At 38.2% G+C, this 20,000-nt stretch overlaps 1 protein-coding gene across 3 annotated transcripts in view; it reads left to right on the forward strand.

Moving 5' to 3' along the window:
- LOC115219826 (oxidoreductase NAD-binding domain-containing protein 1) overlaps window positions 1-15,227 on the forward strand; it is a 40,156-nt gene extending 24,929 nt beyond the window's left edge. For all 3 annotated transcript variants that reach the window (XM_036509427.1, XM_036509426.1, XM_029790107.2), the window contains exons 3-7: window positions 646-749; window positions 5,609-5,750; window positions 10,071-10,307; window positions 11,690-11,780; window positions 14,658-15,227. In XM_036509427.1, the coding sequence (XP_036365320.1) occupies window positions 646-749; window positions 5,609-5,750; window positions 10,071-10,307; window positions 11,690-11,780; window positions 14,658-14,824 (741 nt within the window). In that variant the 3' untranslated portion in view covers window positions 14,825-15,227. The remainder of the gene's footprint in view (window positions 1-645; window positions 750-5,608; window positions 5,751-10,070; window positions 10,308-11,689; window positions 11,781-14,657) is intronic.
- The last annotated feature ends 4,773 nt before the right edge of the window (window positions 15,228-20,000 follow it).

Here is a 20,000-nt window from a genome sequence, read left to right on the forward strand (position 1 = left end):
TAAATTAATTTAACAATTAAGGGGAAAAAACGAAAGGCTAAAACGAAAGCAAAAACTCAAAACAAAAACAAAACAAATAATTTTAAACACACGCATAACAATTAAATTAATTTCACAATTAAGAAAAAAAAACGAAAGGCTAAAATTTAGGGTTGGGTTTAGTGACAGGATGTTGTCTCAGTTTTAGACGCAGCAAATGATTTTAGCTCACTAGAGGGCATAGGATTGGTTAAAATTCGAAAAATTAAACTACGTTAAACTTACAAATTACAATTTTCTCAAGAAAGCCAAGAGAAAAAAATGTTTTATTTTGACACATTCTACCAATATACGAAGTTTAAGAGTGTTTAGTTAACTAGAAATTGTGTTGAAAACTGCCGTTCAAAAGGAAAAGATCCAGGATCTTTGAAAAATATCAGTGATGCGACAAACAAGTTTTCATGTGCGCTTGCTTGCGCACGCACACGCACAGACAGGTCAAAATATTTCGTATATTCAAAATACTTTTCGCTTTTAGGTAGCAAGGGAAACAACCCTGGACTTTAAATTTATTAAAACCAATTAAACGAAAAAAACAGAATTATTTCCCTTGTAACTAAAACGTTTTCTAGGGCTTAATTTTGTGTTCTTTTTTTTTTTTCAAAGCGTTCAGCCACCGTTGTGGAAATTTGGGATTTGTCACCGACAGTGAAGGGATTGAAACTACACGCAGAATGGCACAAGAGAAAATCTTTTAAAGCCGGTCAATGGTGAGTTAGAAGCCGTCGTTGTTGTTCTTCTTTAACTGTTTATAAATTCCGATCGATTTAAATCTATAATCAGAGAAATGCTTTTTACTACAGGGACAAGTGTCTGAAATTTTGGGGAACAACATCGCTTTCAGTGCTCGGTCCCGATAGGATGAAAGGAAAAGTCTGCATCAGCGCCATTTGAACTCACGACATAGAATTGGACGAAATGCCGTGAAGCATTTTGCCCGCTGCCATAGCAATTCTGCCAGCGCACCATCTTGGAGGAATTAGAAATATGGAAGACTTCACTATCTAATTATGTAATTTCCATTTTTGAACAGAGTAGGGTGTGTACGAATGTATTTATGTATGTGTGTGTATATGTGTACGTGTGTGTGTGTATGAATGAATGAATGAAGGAAGGAATGAATGAATGAAGGAATGGATGGATGAATGAATGAATATATGAATGAATGAATATATGAATGAATGAATGAATGAAGGAATGGATGAATGTATGAATGAATGAATGAATGAAGGAATGGATGAATGTATGAATGAAGGAATGAATGTATGAATGAATGAATGAATGAATGTATGAATGAATGAATGAATGTATGAATGAATGAATGAATGAATGGATGAATGAATGAAGGAAGGAAGGAAGGAATGGATGTATGAATGAATGAAGGAATGAAAGAATGGATGAATGAATGAATGATGAATGAATGAATGAATGGATGAAGGAATGAATGAATGAAGGAATGGATGAATGAATGTGTGAATGAAGGAATGAATGTATGGATGAATGAATGAATGTATGAATGAATGAAAGAATGAATGAAAGAATGAATGTATGAATGAATGAATGAATGAATGAATGAATGTGTGTATGTATGAATGAATGAATGAAGGAAGGAATGAATGGATGTATGAATGAATGGATGAATGAATGAATGAAGGAAGGAATGGATGAATGAATGAATGAATGTATGAATGAATGAAGGAATGAATGAATGTATGGATGAATGAATGTATGAATGAATGTATGAATGAATGAATGTATGAATGAATGTATGAAGGAATGAATGAATGAAGGAATGAATGAAGGAATGAATGAGTGTATGAATGAATGTATGGATGAATGTATGAATGAATGAATGAAGGAATGGATGGATTAATGATTTTTCTGTGAGTTTAATTTAAGTTCTTCATAGAGTTCAAGCCGGTTGTTAACAAAGCAACAGGACTTTTTGAGTTAAGATGTCTGCATTCATATACGTGTGTGTGTGTGTGTGCTGCTTTGTTTTGATAGCACGTGATGCTTGTAAGCGAGTGTCACCGCCATACAAGTGGTATCATCCATCTGCATATTTCCATGGAAATATGGCAAGATATTCCAGGCCGTAGAAGATCTGTCTCTATAAATTCCGTCGGATTCATGCATGCATGATAGAGTGGACGTTAAAAATCGATGATGATGATGATGGTGGCGGTCTGGATTTTTATATCTTCATTCTTTATCATTTAGTTGTTTAAGTTAGACTGCGGCCATGCTGGGGCACCACCTTGAAGAATTTTAGTTGAATGACTTTCATATATATATATGCTAGCATGGAGAACGGACGTTAAACGACGATGATGATGATGATACACACACACACACACACACACACACACACACATATATATATATGTATGTATATGTATATATATATATACTCAAAATAAGGAACAAGGATATCCAGAGGTAATGCAGTAGGATCGTTTCATGCAACTCCATTTAATTGAACAATGCAATCATTACATCAATATAAAATGTAGAGCAATCTTCAGCTGCACAAGGACATAGAATTTAATTAAATTAGAACAGATGGACACATTAGTATATTTATACCTAAAATCTCCAATAACCCTAACTCTAAAAACCTGACCTTCAATATAAACTTAACAGGAAGTTTCCCCAGAAATCCTGCACTTTACCTGTTATTTCTAGCATGTCCAAGGTGACATTTGCACCCCCACCTTATTTTTTCCTAACTTTCTTCCGATTCCTATGTTTTTGATACAGGAGATTAGGATATCACCCCCAAAACATGTTCTCAATATTTTAATTTTCTCCCTCCCCACTCCAATTTCTTCATTTTTACTTTTTTCCTCAGATTTTTTTCTTGGTAATCCACGGAGAAAAAAACAGAGAGTACAAATTGTTAAGAATTTTCTTCTCCCTTTTTTCTTAAAGAAACTCTGAAATCTGCTTCCCAAATATCCACCCATCACCTCACCACTTTCTAAAAGCTACAAACTCCCAACATTTTACTTTTAGCTTTTTGGAAAGAGGGGAAGTTTCTTCAGAAATACTGTCATTTACCTGTTGTTTCTAGCATGTCCGGTTTTCTGGTGGTGGTCTGATATTTTTTACATCTGCTATTTCAGTTCAATTCTACACATGTGTGAAGCATCAGATGAAAGTGAAACATCGGGAAGTTTTAGCTTTTTGAAAGTAGGTAGGTGATGGGTGGGCGAGTGTTTCTTTAAAAAGATTACTCTTTACTCTTTACTCTTTTACTTGTTTCAGTCATTTGACTGCGGCCATGCTGGAGTACTGCCTTTAATCGAGCAACTCGACCCCGGGACTTATTCTTTTTGTAAGCCCAGTACTTATTCTATCGGTCTCTTTTGTCGAACTGCTAAGTAACGGGGACATAAACACACCAGCATCAGTTGTCAAGCAATGCTAGGGGGACAAACACGGACACACAAACACACACACACACATATATATATATATATACATATATACGACGGGCTTCTTTCAGTTTCCATCTACCAAATCCACTCAACAAGGCTTTGATCGGCCCGAGGCTATAGTAGAAGACACTTGCCCAAGGTGTCACGCAGTGGGACTGAACCCAGAACCATGTGGTTGGTAAACAAGCTACTTACCACACAGCCACTTCCCAGATTCGTAATCTCTATTTTTCTATGTGGATAAAAAAGAAAATATCGAAAAAAGTTAGAAATTAAGAAATTGCAGTGGGAATGGTGGGAAAATTAAAATTTTGAAAATGTGATTTCTGGGCAAAATCATATTAACCCCTTTTATACGATGAAACAATACATAGAACAAAAAGCACTTTCATACACACCCATGCAGATTGTAATCTCCTCACTTCACTTTTAAACAAACAATAACTTCCATTACACCAGTAATCCAGTTCATTATATACCAGCTGTGCAGATTCTGCCCATAAGAAAGGAAGAAATAATAAATGTGGCTGTAGATCATAACACCCGGGCAACGCCAGGATGCATTGTTTGTGTGTGCGTGTGTGTATGCTACGAGTACATGTGGTAACTATTGAAATGTTTTTATTTTTTATTCCCTTTGAAATTACTCTTATCTACGGTTTTAGATTTTAACCGCCCTTTTCAGCATGTAAGGTGTCCTGTTAGGGTCACCTCTTTTGTGTATAGAAATGCACACTAATTTATATGAAACATATATCATCATCATCGTCATCATCGTTTAACGTCTGCTTTCGATGCTAGCATGGGTTGGACGATTTGACCAGATGGCTGCACTGTATTCCAATCTGATCTGGCAGAGTTATTGCAGCCGGATGCCCTTCCTAACGCCAACCACTCTGAGAGTGTAGTGGGTGCTTTTCCCACTAGGCCAGTCAGGCAGTACTGGCAACAGACACGCTCAAATGTTTTTTCACGTGCCACCAGCACAAGTGCCAGTAAGGCGACGCAGGAAGCAATCACACTTGAATGGTGCTTTTTACGTGCCATCGGCACGGAGGCCAGCTTCTTGCTCTGGCAACGATCATGCACGTATGATGCTCTTAGCGCTCCACTAGCACAGATGCCAGTCATCCAATTTGATTTCGATTTCACTTGCCTCAACAGGTCTTCGCAAGCAAAGTTTAGTGTCCAATGAAGGAAAGGTATGTATAATTGGGCTGGTTACACTCCTGGCATAGGCCACAAGGTTATGGTCTCACTTGGCTTGCAGGGTCTTCTCAAGCACAGCATATTCCCAAAGGTCCCAGTCACTAGTCATTGCCTTGTTGAGGCCCAGTGTTCAAAGGTCATGCTTCACCACCTCATTCCAGGTCTTCCTGGGTGTACCTCTTCCACAGGTTCCCTCAACCGCTAGGGTGTGGCACTTTTTCACACAGCTATCCACATCCATTCTCGCCACATGGCCATACCAGCGCATTCGTCTCTCTTGCACACTACACCTGATGCTTCTTAGGTCCAACCTTTCTCTCAAGGCATTTACACTCTGTCAAGTATGCATACTGACATTACACATCCATCGGATCATACTGGCTTCATTCCTTGTGAGCTTACGCATGTCCTCAGCAGTCACAGCCCATGTTTCACTGCCATGTAGCATGGCTGATCATACACATGTGTCATACAGTCTGCCTTTTGTTCTGAGCGAGAGGCCTTTTGTAACCAGCAGAGGTAAGAGCTCTCTGAACTTTGCCCAGGCTATTCTTATTCTAGCAGCTACACTTTCAGTGCACCCTCCCCAGCTACTGACTTGGTCACCTAGGTAATGGAAGCTATCAACTACTTCTAGTTTTTCTCCCTGGAATGTGGCGGAAGTTGTTCTCTGCACATTTTCAGTGTTTATTGCTCCTGAGCATCTGCCACATACAAAAACTATCTTCCCAGTTAGCCTTCCTTTGATGTTGCTGCACCTCTAATATATATATATATATATATATATTATATATATATATAATATATATATATATATATATATATATATATATAACCTTACTGTAAGGTATCATTTGTTGTAAGAAAAAATAAACATGTCTTATTTAAAGGATGTTTCCCTTTTTTTTTTAATCCAGGGTGCACACCAATATTCCAAGTATCAATCGCTTAGGAGGCTATACCCTTTGCAACAGCCCTTTGGAATTCTCTAAAACAGGCATCCTTCAGTTGGCTGTAAAATACAGTGATCATGCTCCAACACTTTGGTTTCATGAAAAGGTATTTGATTAAAGAAACTATTATTATTATTATTATTATTATTATTATTATTATTATTATTATTATTATTACTACTACTACTATTACTACTACTACTACTACTACTACTACTACTACTATTATTATTATTATTTTTTTCTTCTTCTTTCAAATTTGCTTCCATTTCTTGCCGAGTGTCTTCTCGACTCCTAGGGCAAAGAAACTCATAGTATACATTGGTAGGCCATTAAACCAAACTTAATAGTTCGTTCATTTAAAAAAATTTTTTTTTTAAAGTTAAATTAAAATACATGGGTAGTAATAGTTCTCACAGCGACAATGCTCTTCTCAATACGTGTGATGTACCAGTTAAGACAATCTTTTGCACTCCTTGCAGGGATGGTAAGCCAGGGATCATTCTCATATAATCTTCGGTTCCCTTCTTGATCATTCCTAGTGCTCCTACGATCACTGGTATTGTAACCGTCTTGAGATGCCACATTTTCTCAATTTCAATGAGTAGGACTTTATATTTTCTGAGCTTGTCAAATTCTTTCGCCGAGATATTATGATCACAGGGGATGCTCATGTCGATCAATAAGCAAACTTTATTGTTTTGGTCTTTCACAACAATATCCGGTTTATTGGCTTTGATGGTTTGGTCTGTATGTACTGGAATATTATTATTATTATTATTATTATTATTATGAATAATAATATTATTATTATTATTATTATTCAGTAGTCTTATTATTATCATGGGCTTTCACTACACTACTGAGTGCCGCTCTGTGTGCTTTGGGTATGTGCTGTGGTCTGTTGTGGTGCTCTTATTTTTACTGTATTGAAAGTGTTTTATGTAAGATGTGTGCGACGCCTGGTAGTGCTATTTTCTGTATGTTGTATATACTTGTAAGTCCTGGTGTTTTTGTTATGCCTTTGTCTGAATGTTTTTTTTATCATACCTAATGTGCCTACTATAATAGTAATTGTTTCAGTTTTTAGGCTCCACATTCGAGTTACCTCTATTTCCAGGTCTTTGTATTTTGAAAGTTTCTTTGTTTCTTTTAGAGAAACATTGCCATTTGTTGGTATTGATACATCAATTAGAAAGCATTTTCTTTCTTGGTGATCTCTGACAACTATATCCGGTCTATTAGCCTTAATTTGTCTATCTGTGTGTATTGGCATATCCCAGAGTATGGTTGCTTTCTCATTTTCTGAAACTTTTTCTGGCATCTGCTTATACCATTTTTTTCTGTTGTTGTTGTTGTTATTTTAATTGTTGTCACTATTATTATTATTATTGTTGTTGTTGTTATTATTATTATTATTGATATCATTATTATTATTATTATTATTATATTATTATTATTATTATTATTATTATTATTATTATGCAGAATTGTTAGCATGCTGGATGAAATGCTTAGCGCTATTTTGCCTGTCACTGCGCTCTGAGTTCAAGTTCCGCCGAGGTCAACTTTACCTTTCAACCTTTCAGGGTCGGCAAATTAAAGCACCAGTGAAACACTAGGGTCAATGTAATCAAACTGCTGCCCTTGTGGCAAAATTTGAGACTATTATTATCATCATCATCATCATTATTATTACTGGATAAAATAATAAATAGTGGAAAAAGAAAAACTGTGGGCCAGCTGAATTTTTTTATCAAGTATCTGTCTACATATTATGGGTCTGAACAGATGGGTTTTTTACCATTTAGTTTAGGAATGAGTTACAGAGCCTATGATCCTTAATTTTTTCCAAAGACTCTAAGACTGATAAAAGGAAAGGGGGACAATAACCTCCTTTCTTAAACCATTTCCAGAATTGTCAGACCGAGACCTATGGAAGTATGCTGTGCGTGAGAAGACTCGGCAGGACAAGTGAGACCATAACCCATGGCCTCTCTACCAGGGATGTAGCCAGTCGACTTATGCATGCCTTTCCTTCTTGGGACACAAAACTTCACTTGTGAAGACCCGTTGAGGCAAGTGGAAATCGAAATCAAAATCAAATGAAATGAAATCAAATCAGAAATCAGAACCAAAATCGAAGTCGATCAACATCAGTGGAAATTGCAGCTGCGATACCAGTGCCAGTGACACATAAGCGTACCATCTGATAGTGTCCGTGGCCAGCGCCATCCCGACTGGCCACCGTGCCAGTGGCACGTAAAAAGCACCATCCGATCATGGCCGTTGCCAGCCTTGCCTGGCCCCCATGCCGGCGGCACGTAAAAAGCACCATCCATCCGTGGCCGTTTACCAGCCCCGTCTGGCACCTGTGCGGGTGGCACATAAAAAGCACCCACTACACTCACGGAGTGGTTGGCGTTAGGAAGGGCATCCAGCCGTAGAAACACTGCCAGATCAGACTGGGCCTGGTGCAGCCTTCAGGCTTCCCAGACCCCAGTTGAACCGTCCAACCCATGCTAGCATGGAAAGCGGACGCTAAATGATGATGATGATGATGATAGGGGCTTGTGTGCGTGTGTGTGTGTGTGTGACTGTGTCAGGTATTTATTCTATCAATCTCTTTTGTCAAACTGTTAAGTCACAGGGATGTAAACAACCCAACACTGGCTGTCAAGTGTGCAGCACACACATATACAATGAACATCCATACAGTTTCCATCCAATAGTTTTACCCACAAAGCATTGGTTGACCTAAAACTATATTAGAAGACATGGGACTGAACCTGATACCATGTGGTTTCAATGTGAGCTTCTTAAACCACACACCCATGCCTGCACCTATAGCAAATAAATAAAAGATTATAAGTTATGCTGCTACTTCCCAAATTAAGCACTAAAAGCCACAACCCGTTGGATTCACAATGTGTATGGATTTGGCTCAACAACTTGGCCAGAACGCAGTTCTTTTGTTCTAATATTTATTATTTTAGCGACGGTTTGATATTTCTATGCCAGAAATACCAAACTTTGAGACATTCAGAAGGTTAAATCTCTGGTTAAATCTTTTCTACTCTGGGCACAAGGCCTGAAATTTTGGGGGAGGGGTGGGGGGCAGTCGATTAGATTGACTCCAGTACACAACTGGTACTTAATTTATCGACCCCAAAAGGATGAAAGGTAAAGTAGATCTCGACAGTATTTGAACTCAGAATGTAAAGGCAGAGAAAATACCACTAAGCATTTCGCCCGGTCTGCTAACATTTCTGCCAGCTCACCGCCTTAACCCTTTCATTACCGTATTTATTTTGAGATGCTCTGTGTTTCTTTCAATTATTTTAAATATAACAAAGATTTTAGTAAAATAACTTTGCTACCATTAAGCTAGTGTTAGGAACATAAATTGTGATTAAGGTTTGGTGGAAGATTTTAATTCAAAACTTAAGAAAACCAGACATATGTACTACAGAGCCAGAGGCGGTTTTGGCCGGGTAGGTAACGAAAGGGTTAAAGACTCACATAATCAACAAACACTTCATCAAAAGGACTTCTTTAGGCTCAAACAGTATTCAATCCCTTATCAACTTCTATCCACCTACAAAACTCAAGGGAGACCCACAAGATGGGGAGCTATTGTTAAATACAACACACTTACACACACTGACAATTTACTTCACTTCTCAAGTAAGATCCCATGATTTATAGGCCTTAGGTCACTTGCCAATTTAGTCCAACCTCTGAACCACAGATGTGCTGTGTCTCCTCTCTGTGCCTTTTCTACTGTTACTATTGTGGCTTCTGCTCTTCAGAATTTTCAATCTTCCACCAACACAGACAATCCTGATTCATTCATCTCTCTTCTCTTTGTCATGCATATTGTTTCCCCATGTCAAAATCCTTCACTAATCCCTACGTCCAGTTCTTCCACAGAATGTCGACCCTCTGGGATTTCCTTGAATATGTTTTCTGTATGACCATTGCCTTGAAATTATCCAAAAGAAATGTTAATAGCATTGGCTCACTGGATTTGGAGGTTCCTGTCTCCAAACCTAACCAATAATAATGATAATAATAATGATGATGATGATGATGATGATCCTTTCTATTATAGGCACAAGGCCTGACATTTTGGGGGAAGGGGCCAGTTAATTACATCGACCCAGTATTTCACTGGTACTTATTTCATGAACTTTGAAAGGATGAAAGGCAAAGCCAACCTCAGCAGAATTTGAACTCAGAACATAGAAATGGGTGAAATACCGCTAAGCATTTCGTCCAGTATGCTAACAATTCTCCCAGCTCACTGCCATAATAATAGTAATAACAATAACCACCACCACAACAACAACAACAATAGCAACTTTTGTGATAATAATTTGCTCATTTATTAATATTTTTCTGTTTTCTTCTTTAATCTCTCCAGTGTAAAATTGGTGACACGATTCTCGTTGAGTTTGGTGGCACAGTTTTCTATGATCCTAAACCACAAGATTCCCAGTATGATCTACTGTTAATTGGGGCTGGAATTGGAATGAATTCCCTTTATAGCATCCTCAACTTGGTGACGGAGAGAGAAGCCTCAGGAGTAGACAAAGAACTTCTTCCAGGAAAAGTACACTTCATGTATTCTTCTAAGACAAAAAAAGAACTTTTGTACAAGGTAACGTTGACAAAACAGAAGGTAACTTCTGATAAAAGCTGAAAATTTTACTCTTTCTTTCACTGCTCCTCTGAACAACCCATCTTTTCTATTTCATCTGAGAGTCTTCCCTCTTTCCCACTCGTTATACCTAATGTCTGTCCCTTTCCAGACCTTATTCTAAATACTTTACTCAGACCTTACCCAACAGAAATACTTCCCTCTGTAATTCCACTCCTGGAACCGTGTGATTAGGAAGCAAGCTTCTTACCACACAGCCATGCCTATGTTTTTGGAAGTAAACCCCACTGTGGTAAACAAGGATAGAGGTATATTTATTTCTTTATTGCCAACAGCGGGCAAAACATAGAGGGGATAAACACGGACAAAAAAAGAGATTAAGTCAATTACATCAACTCCAGTGCGTAACTGGTACTTATTTAATCGACCCCGAAAGGATGAAAGCAAAGTTGACCTCGGCAGAATTTGAACTCAGAACATAATGGCAGATGAAAGAACGTAACAGCAGAAGAATAGATGTATATTGATAATATGATGATACCAGTGGCCTTCCTTTTCTTCCATTGCAGCATGTGATTTGAAGGAGATTAGTTTGCTATACTCTTTTACTCTCTCTCTTTTACTTGTTTCAGTCATTTGACTGCGGCCATGCTGGAGCACCGCCTTTTAGTCGAGCAAATCGACCCCGGGACTTATTCTTTGTAAGCCCAGTACTTATTCTATCGGTCTCTTTTGCCGAAGGTGGTGAGCTGGCAGAAACGTTAGCACGCTGGGCGAAATGCGTGGCCGTATTTCGTCTGCCGCTACGTTCTGAGATCAAATTCTGCTGAGGTCGACTTTGCCTTTCATCCTTTCAGGGTCGATAAATTAAGTACCAGTTTCGCACTGGGGTCAATGTAATCGACTTAATCCATTTGTCTGTCTTTGTTTGTCCCCTCTGTGTTTAGCCCCTTGTGGGTAGTAAAGAAATAGGTCTCTTTTGCCGAACCGTTAAGTGACGGGGATGTAAACACACCAGCATCGGTTGTCAAGCAATGCTAGGGAGACAAACACAGACACACAAACACACACACACATACATATATATATATATATATATATATATATATACTTATATACGACAGGCTTCTTTCAGTTTCCGTCTACCAAATCCACTCACAAGGCTTTGGTTGGCCCGGGGCTATAGTAGAAGACACTTGCCCAAGATGCCACGCAGTGGGACTGAACCCGGAACCATGTGGTTGGTTAGCAAGCTACTTACCACACAGCCACTCCTGCACCTATGTCTAGATTATTGAGTGTCTGTGTAGAAGCTCTCTAGTTGACTCTCGCACACCATTTGGCTTCAGTGCAACGTAATTGCTCTCTCTCTCTTTCGACAGGACAAACTTGATGAAATGGAGAGAAACCATCAAAACATAAGCTGCCAATATTTCGTGACTCAAGAAAAACTCAATGAACCGAATATTAAAGGTAATCTTTTACTCTTTTACTCTTTTACTTGTTTCAGTCATTTGACTGCGGCCATGCTGGAGCACTGCCTTTAATCGAGCAACTCGATCCCGGGACTTATTCTTTTGTAAGCCCAGTACTTATTCTAACGGACTCTTTTGCTGAACCGCTAAGTAACAGGGACATAAACACACCAGCATCGGTTGTCAAGCAATGCTAAGGGAACAAACACAGACACACAAACACACACACACACACACACACACACACATATATATATACAACGGGCTTCTTTCAGTTTCCGTCTACCAAATTCACTCACAAGGCTTTGGCCGGCCCAAGGCTATAGTAGAAGACACTTGCCCAAGGTGCCATGCAGTGGGACTGAACCCGGAACCATGTGGTTGGTAGACAAGCTACTTACCACACAGCCAGTCCTGCGCCTATAAATGTTTTAATTTTTTTTTTTCTTTTTTACTTTTTTCAGTCTGAAGCCATGCTTTGAAGAGTTAATCAAACGAATCAACTCCAGGGTTTATTAATTTTTTTTGTAAATCCTTGTACTTATTTTATTGTTCTCTTTTGTTGAACTGTTAAGTTATGGGGATCTAAATATAACCAATACTGGTTGTCAAGAGGAGTTGGGGGACAAACATAGACATAAAAACACACACACACTCATATATGTATGTTTGTATGTGTGTGTGTGTGTGTGTGTGAAAAGGATGAATTATATTTTGTCCTTTAATTTGGAAGATTCTTAAAAACGATTTCTAATATAGATTCTTCGTATTTTGCTGGTAGCTTACTTGGTATAAATTTGTAGCTTACAAGTTTATATATATAATATAAATAATATATATATATATATATATATATATATATATGCATATATACAAACATACATGTACATACCTACATATATATGTATATATACATGCATATACGGGTACAGGATGTCAAAAAACATGAACGAAATGAGAAACAAGAACATAAAAAAGCAAAAGCATGGAAAACAAACTTTTTTTCAAACAATGAAAAAGACAAATAGAGAAACGAGGCAGGCAACATAAAGAACATTCCCTTCATCAGTTGTCCCCTGTTTTATCTACTCCACTTTTCGAAGGTAGGGACCACACAGCCAAGCCTGACTTTTGAGAGATCTTGTTTTTGCATGGAAGAAATTGTCTTTTTATTCAAAACAGACGGAAGTCGGTTCCTCAAGTATTTCAGAATTTCATGGTGTTCTGGTTGACAACTAGGATATAAGATGTTATATATTTTGGAAGTGGTTAATTGAACAAACTGTAAGCAAAAATGGAAAAGTAGTATGTTTTAATGGTGATTGTGGTTGCATGGATGTGATCCTACCACCATTGAAGTTGTGATACTCATGCCTTTCTAAGAAGTATTAGAAATGTAAATGAACCGGTTCAAGTGACAATCAAGATTTGGTTCAGTTTACCAGAGATCTTGTGCTTTTAACAGCAGTTCATTTGTTTGCGAGATTATGAAACTCACGAGAAATAAAAGATATTTTTGTTAGTGCTAAATGTCTGAGGTAAGATGCTGTCATACTGCCTCAGCATCAACCGCTCCCTTCGTCAAGTCAGCTTCACTGATGTGACATAGTTTGAATGCAACTGGTTTGCCATCGCATTTGGTGTTAACATAACACCAAAAAGGACAGTGAAATATTGCACATTGTCCTGATCTTGTCATTCTGAGGGGTCAAATTTCCAGCTTGGAATGCAACCTGAAATGATAATTTCTCCATCATCAACTTGATGAAAGCAGAAACAGCCTCAGGCTCCATACTCCAACAGGATGAGGACTGCAAATTGATGTCCCGATGCTCTTCTGTGATTTTCTTTTTGAACCTACAGCAGGGGAAATGTCTGGTGATCTATAACCCTGGACCACCTCTCAGTCTGATCAACGTAGAGATGGCTAGCTGCAGGAATGAGTTCTGCAAGAATTTGAACAGTTCTTTTGGCAAATCTTGCTGACAATTCTTTGTGAGTAACACATGGCATTTTGTCTGTTAAGACCACAAAACATGTAATTAAAGTGTTTGAGCTTGTGAAATTTTATGATTTTAAGAATTTTTGGGAATAAAAAGATATTTCTATTCAGCCACTTCCAGACAATTCACTTAATCTCTAATGGTGAAAAGTGATTCTTTTTAAATATTTACATTTTCACATGAAAAAGATTTTACGTCTCTTTTTTATAGTTTAGTCAGAGAGAGAAGGGCTGTAATGATAACAGAATTTTTTTGTCCTCCAAGACAGGTGGGGAAAAGCATAGAACTTATCCTTAATTTAAGGTGGTGAGCTGGCAGAAACGTTAGCATGCCGGGCGAAATGCATATCGGTATTTCGTCTGCCATTACGTTCTGATTTCAAATTCCGCCAAGGTTGACTTTGCCTTTCATCCTTTTGGGGTTGATAAATTAAGTACCAGTTACGCACTTGGGTTGATGTAATCGATTTAATCCCTTTGTCTGTCCTTGTTTGTCCCCTCTATGTGGGAAATAAAGAAATAAGACCTTATCCTTTATAGGGGCCTGATCAGAATTCTTGTAACAGACTGGAATTTGCTAAAGGCATTCAAGGACCAGATGGCAGCTGTGTTGATACATTGGGTGATAGATTAAGTTTGCTACCCACGAGCAGAGAGGAAATACCAAGCAGGCTTCCACATGGTTTCCATTTCCAAAATTCCTCTCCTAAGTATCGATCTGAAGCACTTGTTCAAGGTGTTGCATAGTGAGATTAAAGTTAAAACCACATAGTCTGCATCGTTAAGAACCAAACTTCTTAACACCTGTGTGTGTGTGTGTTGTCTTGATTTAAGTTTTAATCTTTGTTTAATTTTTGTTCTTCTCTCCTTCAGATTGTCGAATAAACAAAGAAGATGTGGAAAATGCTTTTCAAATGGTGGACAAAAGCAAGTGCAAAGTGTTTCTGTGTTTACCATTCGAAATGTGCAATGAAATTGAAGATACATTACTGAATCAGGATATTGTAATTGACCAAATATTTTCTATCAATTGGTGGTAATCTTGATAAATAAAACCACTTTTCCAGGTATTACCAGAACATACAACACCAAAATTTTGTTGGTGGCACTCGAAGAGAAATCATAAATTTTTTCTAGCTTTTATATTTTTAATATTTTTTTCTTCTCTTTTACAACTCTAATTCGCCATTTTATATGTTCTTCCACAATACTCATCTCTTTCTGGCACAGACAAATGATTCTGAAATTCAAAAAACTCCATGAGTCCTTGTGGTTTAAAATAAATGCCAGATTTATGGGTTTTTGCTACATTTCCTTTACTTCACTTCAATATATTTAACGTGTATTTAAGTATATTATAACATTAAAACCATGATATACCATAAATATATCACTAACAGAGAAACGGAAGCCGCCTATCTGTTGGTCACGTGATATATCGTCTGCTGTCTTTCTCTTTTCATTACTAGAGATATCGTCTGCTCTTCTCATTTTATCGTGTCATATGTCGTCTGCTCAATGAACCTACCTTACAACTACCGCATCTGTTTCTTTTTATATCTCACTGTCCTCTCTCTCTCTCTCTCTCTCTCTCTCTCTCTCTCTCACACACACACACAAACACACACACACACACACACATCCTTTCTTTCTTTCTTTCTGTCTGACTGTCTGTCTCTCTCTCTCTCTCTCTTTCTCTCTCAATGTATGTTCAATTATTAATCTTTCTCTTTTAGTAATTCTCTACGTTTCTCTTTCCCTTCCAAGTTACCCCCTCCACATTTTGTCTTTTTCTCTTTAACCATCAGCTACCCATACGTACATTTACGCATGAACACACACACACACATACACACACACACATACATACATACATACATACATACATTCATGTAAACTCCACGCACACACACACACCCACATTTATATATATATATATATATTTACATCTTCACATTCATGCGGTGTGAAGTAGTTGGATAAAACAATCCTGATGTCTTCTCGTCTTCTTCTAATGGCCGTTCGCCTGTGTATTACGAAGAGAGAGAGAGAGAGAGAGAAGAAAGAAAAAAAACAGGAAGAATACGGAGTAGAAAAGAAAGAGAAAGAGAACAAAATCACTCTCTGCCTTTCTTTCTTGGTTACTCGTATAACTTTCTCGTTTACGTTTCTCCACCCCCTTCTCTCTCTTTCTCTCTCTCTCTCTTTCTCTCTCTCTCTCGTTCTTTCTTTCTCTGTCTGTCTATGACGCACCAAAATACACACACACACACACGTGCAGAGGGAGAACGACAGAGAGAAAGGGGGAGGGAGAAAGAAAAAGTGAAAGGGTGAAAGAAAATGTGAAAGGGTGAAAGAGTAAGTGCGTGGGGAAGAGAGAGAGAGTGTGTGAAAGGGAGAAAGAGAAAGTGTGAAGGATGGGAGAGGGAGAAAGTATTTCCTTATTCACCATAAGGTTGGGGAGAGGGAGAAAGATAGAAGTAAGAGCGAAGGAGGGAAGAGAAAAAAAGAGTGGGAGAGAAAGTGACGGACGGAAAGAGAAGGTGAAGGCGTAGGAGTGTGTGCACGTGTGTTCAGTCAAGCAGCCAACCATTCGAAAACGACCGAACCATTCCCGCCTTTTCAACTCTGAGCAGACGAAGACCTTTTTACTGCCGAAATAACATTTAATAATATTATCCTTAGGTCTTTTCTGTTTGGTTGCCAATTTCCATTTCTGTTCAAATTTATTTCATTTTCAGTGTAACGATCCATTTTTATAGCAGGAGTGTCAAAACTCATTTTAGTTCACGGGCCACATAGCAACTCAATTTGATCTCAAGCGGACCGGACCAGTAAAATCCTGGCATAAGAATCTATCAATAGCCGTTTCAAAATTTTCTCTTTGTTTTAGTGTAAAGTACATTCTGAAAATGTTTATGTTTAAAGAATTTTTTTGCAAAACATTGAACAAGCGAAAGTGGGAACTTTTAAAGAAGACTGAGTTATCACACTGACTTGTATATGTATACAATTTATAAAAAAAAAATTTTTTTTTTATTTTAATCCCTTTTTTTATCATTTACTAGCAATATCGCCTGGCGTTGCTCGGGTTTGTAAGGGAAATAACTATCTAAGCATTTTTAGAGATGTAAAGTATAATAGCCATCTCAATATGGCTAACCACAAAGGGGGGGGGGTGTTACTGTAGCTTTTTACGTTCTGAGATTTAATAATACATTTTTAGAGAGTTACTTCCCTTATATAATAGCGAAAAAATGCATTAAAAATGGGAAAAAATTATGGTAAATTTTTTTTAAATCGTAGACTCATCGTAGACGCGCGCTAATACCCAGAAGGGCTCGATATGAATCACGACTATAAGATACCCGCTTTTGGTTACACTGCACCGCAAAATGTGGGAGTAGTTAGGAATCTAAATCGTAGGAGACAGACACACAACTTCACTTTTATATATAAAGACTAGCAGTATCGCCCGGCGTTGCTCGGGTTTGTAAGGGAAATAACTATATAAGCATTTTTAGAGAGTTACTTCCCTTATAGATACCAATTCGGGCTTTCTTAGCCATTTCTGCTTTGGTGTCTTCAAGCCATGAAGTCGTTGTTCTAAAAGAACGCTGGTCTCCTTGACAACGCTTTACGACGTTGATTTCCTTACACTCCCTTCCCCACAGCTTCACGAGGGAGGGAAGAAGGGGGAGAAGCAAACAGGTGCAGGTGTGACCATGGACGCCAACTCCGCCGCCATCGACACACGAAAAATTATGCATTAAAATGGAATAAAAAATGATATTAAATTATTTTTAAAATCGTAGACGGGCTCGATATGAATCACGACTATAAGATACCCGAATTTGGTTAAACTGCATCGCAAAATGTGGGAGTAGTTAGGAATCTAAATCGTAGGAGACAGACACTCACACAACTACAGTTTTATATATATAGATATCCAATATGTTCCTGAACTTGGCTTCTTTTCTCCTTCACAAGTGCATCAATATCAGGCGTCAAATCCTGAGTAGCAGCCAATTTCAGGATGTCATTTAGGTGTGAGCCTTGAGTGCAGATTTGTTTTTTGTTTTTTTTTGATGCTCATAGAGAAAACTTGTTCACAAAAGTAGGTAGTCCTGAACAAGCACAAAACTTTCGCAGCAAGGGCTGTAAATTTGGGGTTCTTTGGCAAGTGATACTGATAAAATATGTCCAAGCCTACCGAGATAAATTTGTTGTTCAAATCTGAATCCCACTGCAAGTCAATCATTTCAAGTTGGATGTTGACGAGCAGATCAGAGGCGTTGACTGTAAATGGCGAGCGAAAACTGTAAGATCTGTCTCAAGTTCATTAAAAATCCGAAACCGTTGCTCAAATTCTCGCAGAAATCCCGTGATATCGTCTTTGTACCGATTCATGTTAACATTATCCGCAGTCGCAACCACATCTTTTAGACAAGGAAAACGAACAGGGTCACCACCTGACAGTTGTTTCTCCCACAAAGTTAGCTCCATCTTAAATGCACGTATGCTTTCAAAATACTGTGTGACAACTTTTTTACGGCCTTGCAGCATTTTGTTCAGATTATTCAAGTGCTCTGTCGGAGCACTGCATCCTTCAAAACTTCCATGCTTTCTGAGATTCGCCAAAACTACAGCTGATTTTCTCCCCTCCATACACACACAAGCATGTATCTGACTCATACATTGTTCGCTTTCCAGACATTTGTACATTACTGCATATACTCTGACAAGTTGTGGTGCACCTGAGCACTATACAATAATTTCATTATTATTATTATTAATATTATTATTATTCATCTGCGCCCTTCCTCTTCCGGTCAGCTCCCCAGCCGCTGACGTCATCCCACACTCGCTGGCCAGATGAAATGGGGGTGGTTCCGGTTCGCAGGCCGTATGTCTGACGCCACTGTTTTTTAGGCTGATCAATGCCATGGAAATCATTTTCGTAATAACTCAATATCGGTGTGATATGGCAAGCCACAAGTAACGCCTATATCGCGTCAAACTGTGACTGTGGTTCAGACATCTAGCTCGGACGAAATTAACAGTTCGGACAACCACTTCCAAGACGGGATCCATTTTGAATGGCTGGCAACACAATGCCTCCTGGTGCAAAATGCAGTGAAATATCCCCAAATCACGTCTTCCATTTGCAGTCTGTACTTTCTCTCTGAACTGCGTCACAACACCTGATTTTTTCCGCAATCATTGATGGCGCGCCATCTGTAGCCACGCTGACAGCACAGGTTCAATCCACTCCGACCCTGTCCAACGCTCCAACGAGAGTGATGAAAATGTTATTTGTTGTTGTGGTGTATATCATAGGGACCAATTCCAGGAACCCGTCGGTGACGGTCAAAGTCTTATCTACACCTCGAATGAATATGGCCAGTTGCACAACGTCCGTAATGTCCGTACTCTCATCAATTGCAACCGCAAATGCAAAAAAATTACTTGACTTTGTGCTTCAATTACCTGTCCAAATCTACAGAAAGATTTGAAATCCTATCTGCCAGTGTTTCTCGTCGGGCTAATGTTGGCAAAGGCCTGTCACTTCTCAGGGCATGCAATTTCTGCAACCTTCAATATGCATGTTTTCATGAACTCTCCCTCACAGTACGGTTTCGATGCTAATGCTACTTCTCTAGCCACAAGGTAGCTAGCTTTTACTGCTGTGTGACTGATATCTCGGCTTAAAGCAAACTGGGTTAAAGCAAACTGTTGTTTCTCCAGATCAACTAACAATTTATTTACCTTCTCTCATCTCATTTGTCCTTGCAAGTTATTGTATTTGTCGGCATGATGTCTCATAGTGGAACCGAATGTTATATTCCCTGAGCACTGAAACCTTCTGCGAACACTCCAAACAAACAAGTTTCCCCATTCACCTCCATTAATAAATAGGAAAAGGACCACTTTTCTTGAAATAATCTACATTCTGTATCCACTTTTCTCCCTTATGTCAAAGACATTTCGGGTAAGGTCAAACAGAGCGAAATGTTGACCTAAAAATAGAAAACAAGTTGTTAGTCATTGAATTTATTTTTTTAAAAATATATATTTATTCCAATACAATATTTAAACAAATTTTTAAATAATTTAACGAAGTTTTGTTTTTTTTTTATTAGAAATTGAAGCATTGATACTATCATCAGCCATACTCAAACAATCAACATTCACAATAATAAGTAAATAAATATA

This window comes from Octopus sinensis, linkage group LG15, assembly GCF_006345805.1.
Source record: "Octopus sinensis linkage group LG15, ASM634580v1, whole genome shotgun sequence".
In the NCBI taxonomy this organism is placed as follows: domain Eukaryota; kingdom Metazoa; phylum Mollusca; class Cephalopoda; order Octopoda; family Octopodidae; genus Octopus; species Octopus sinensis.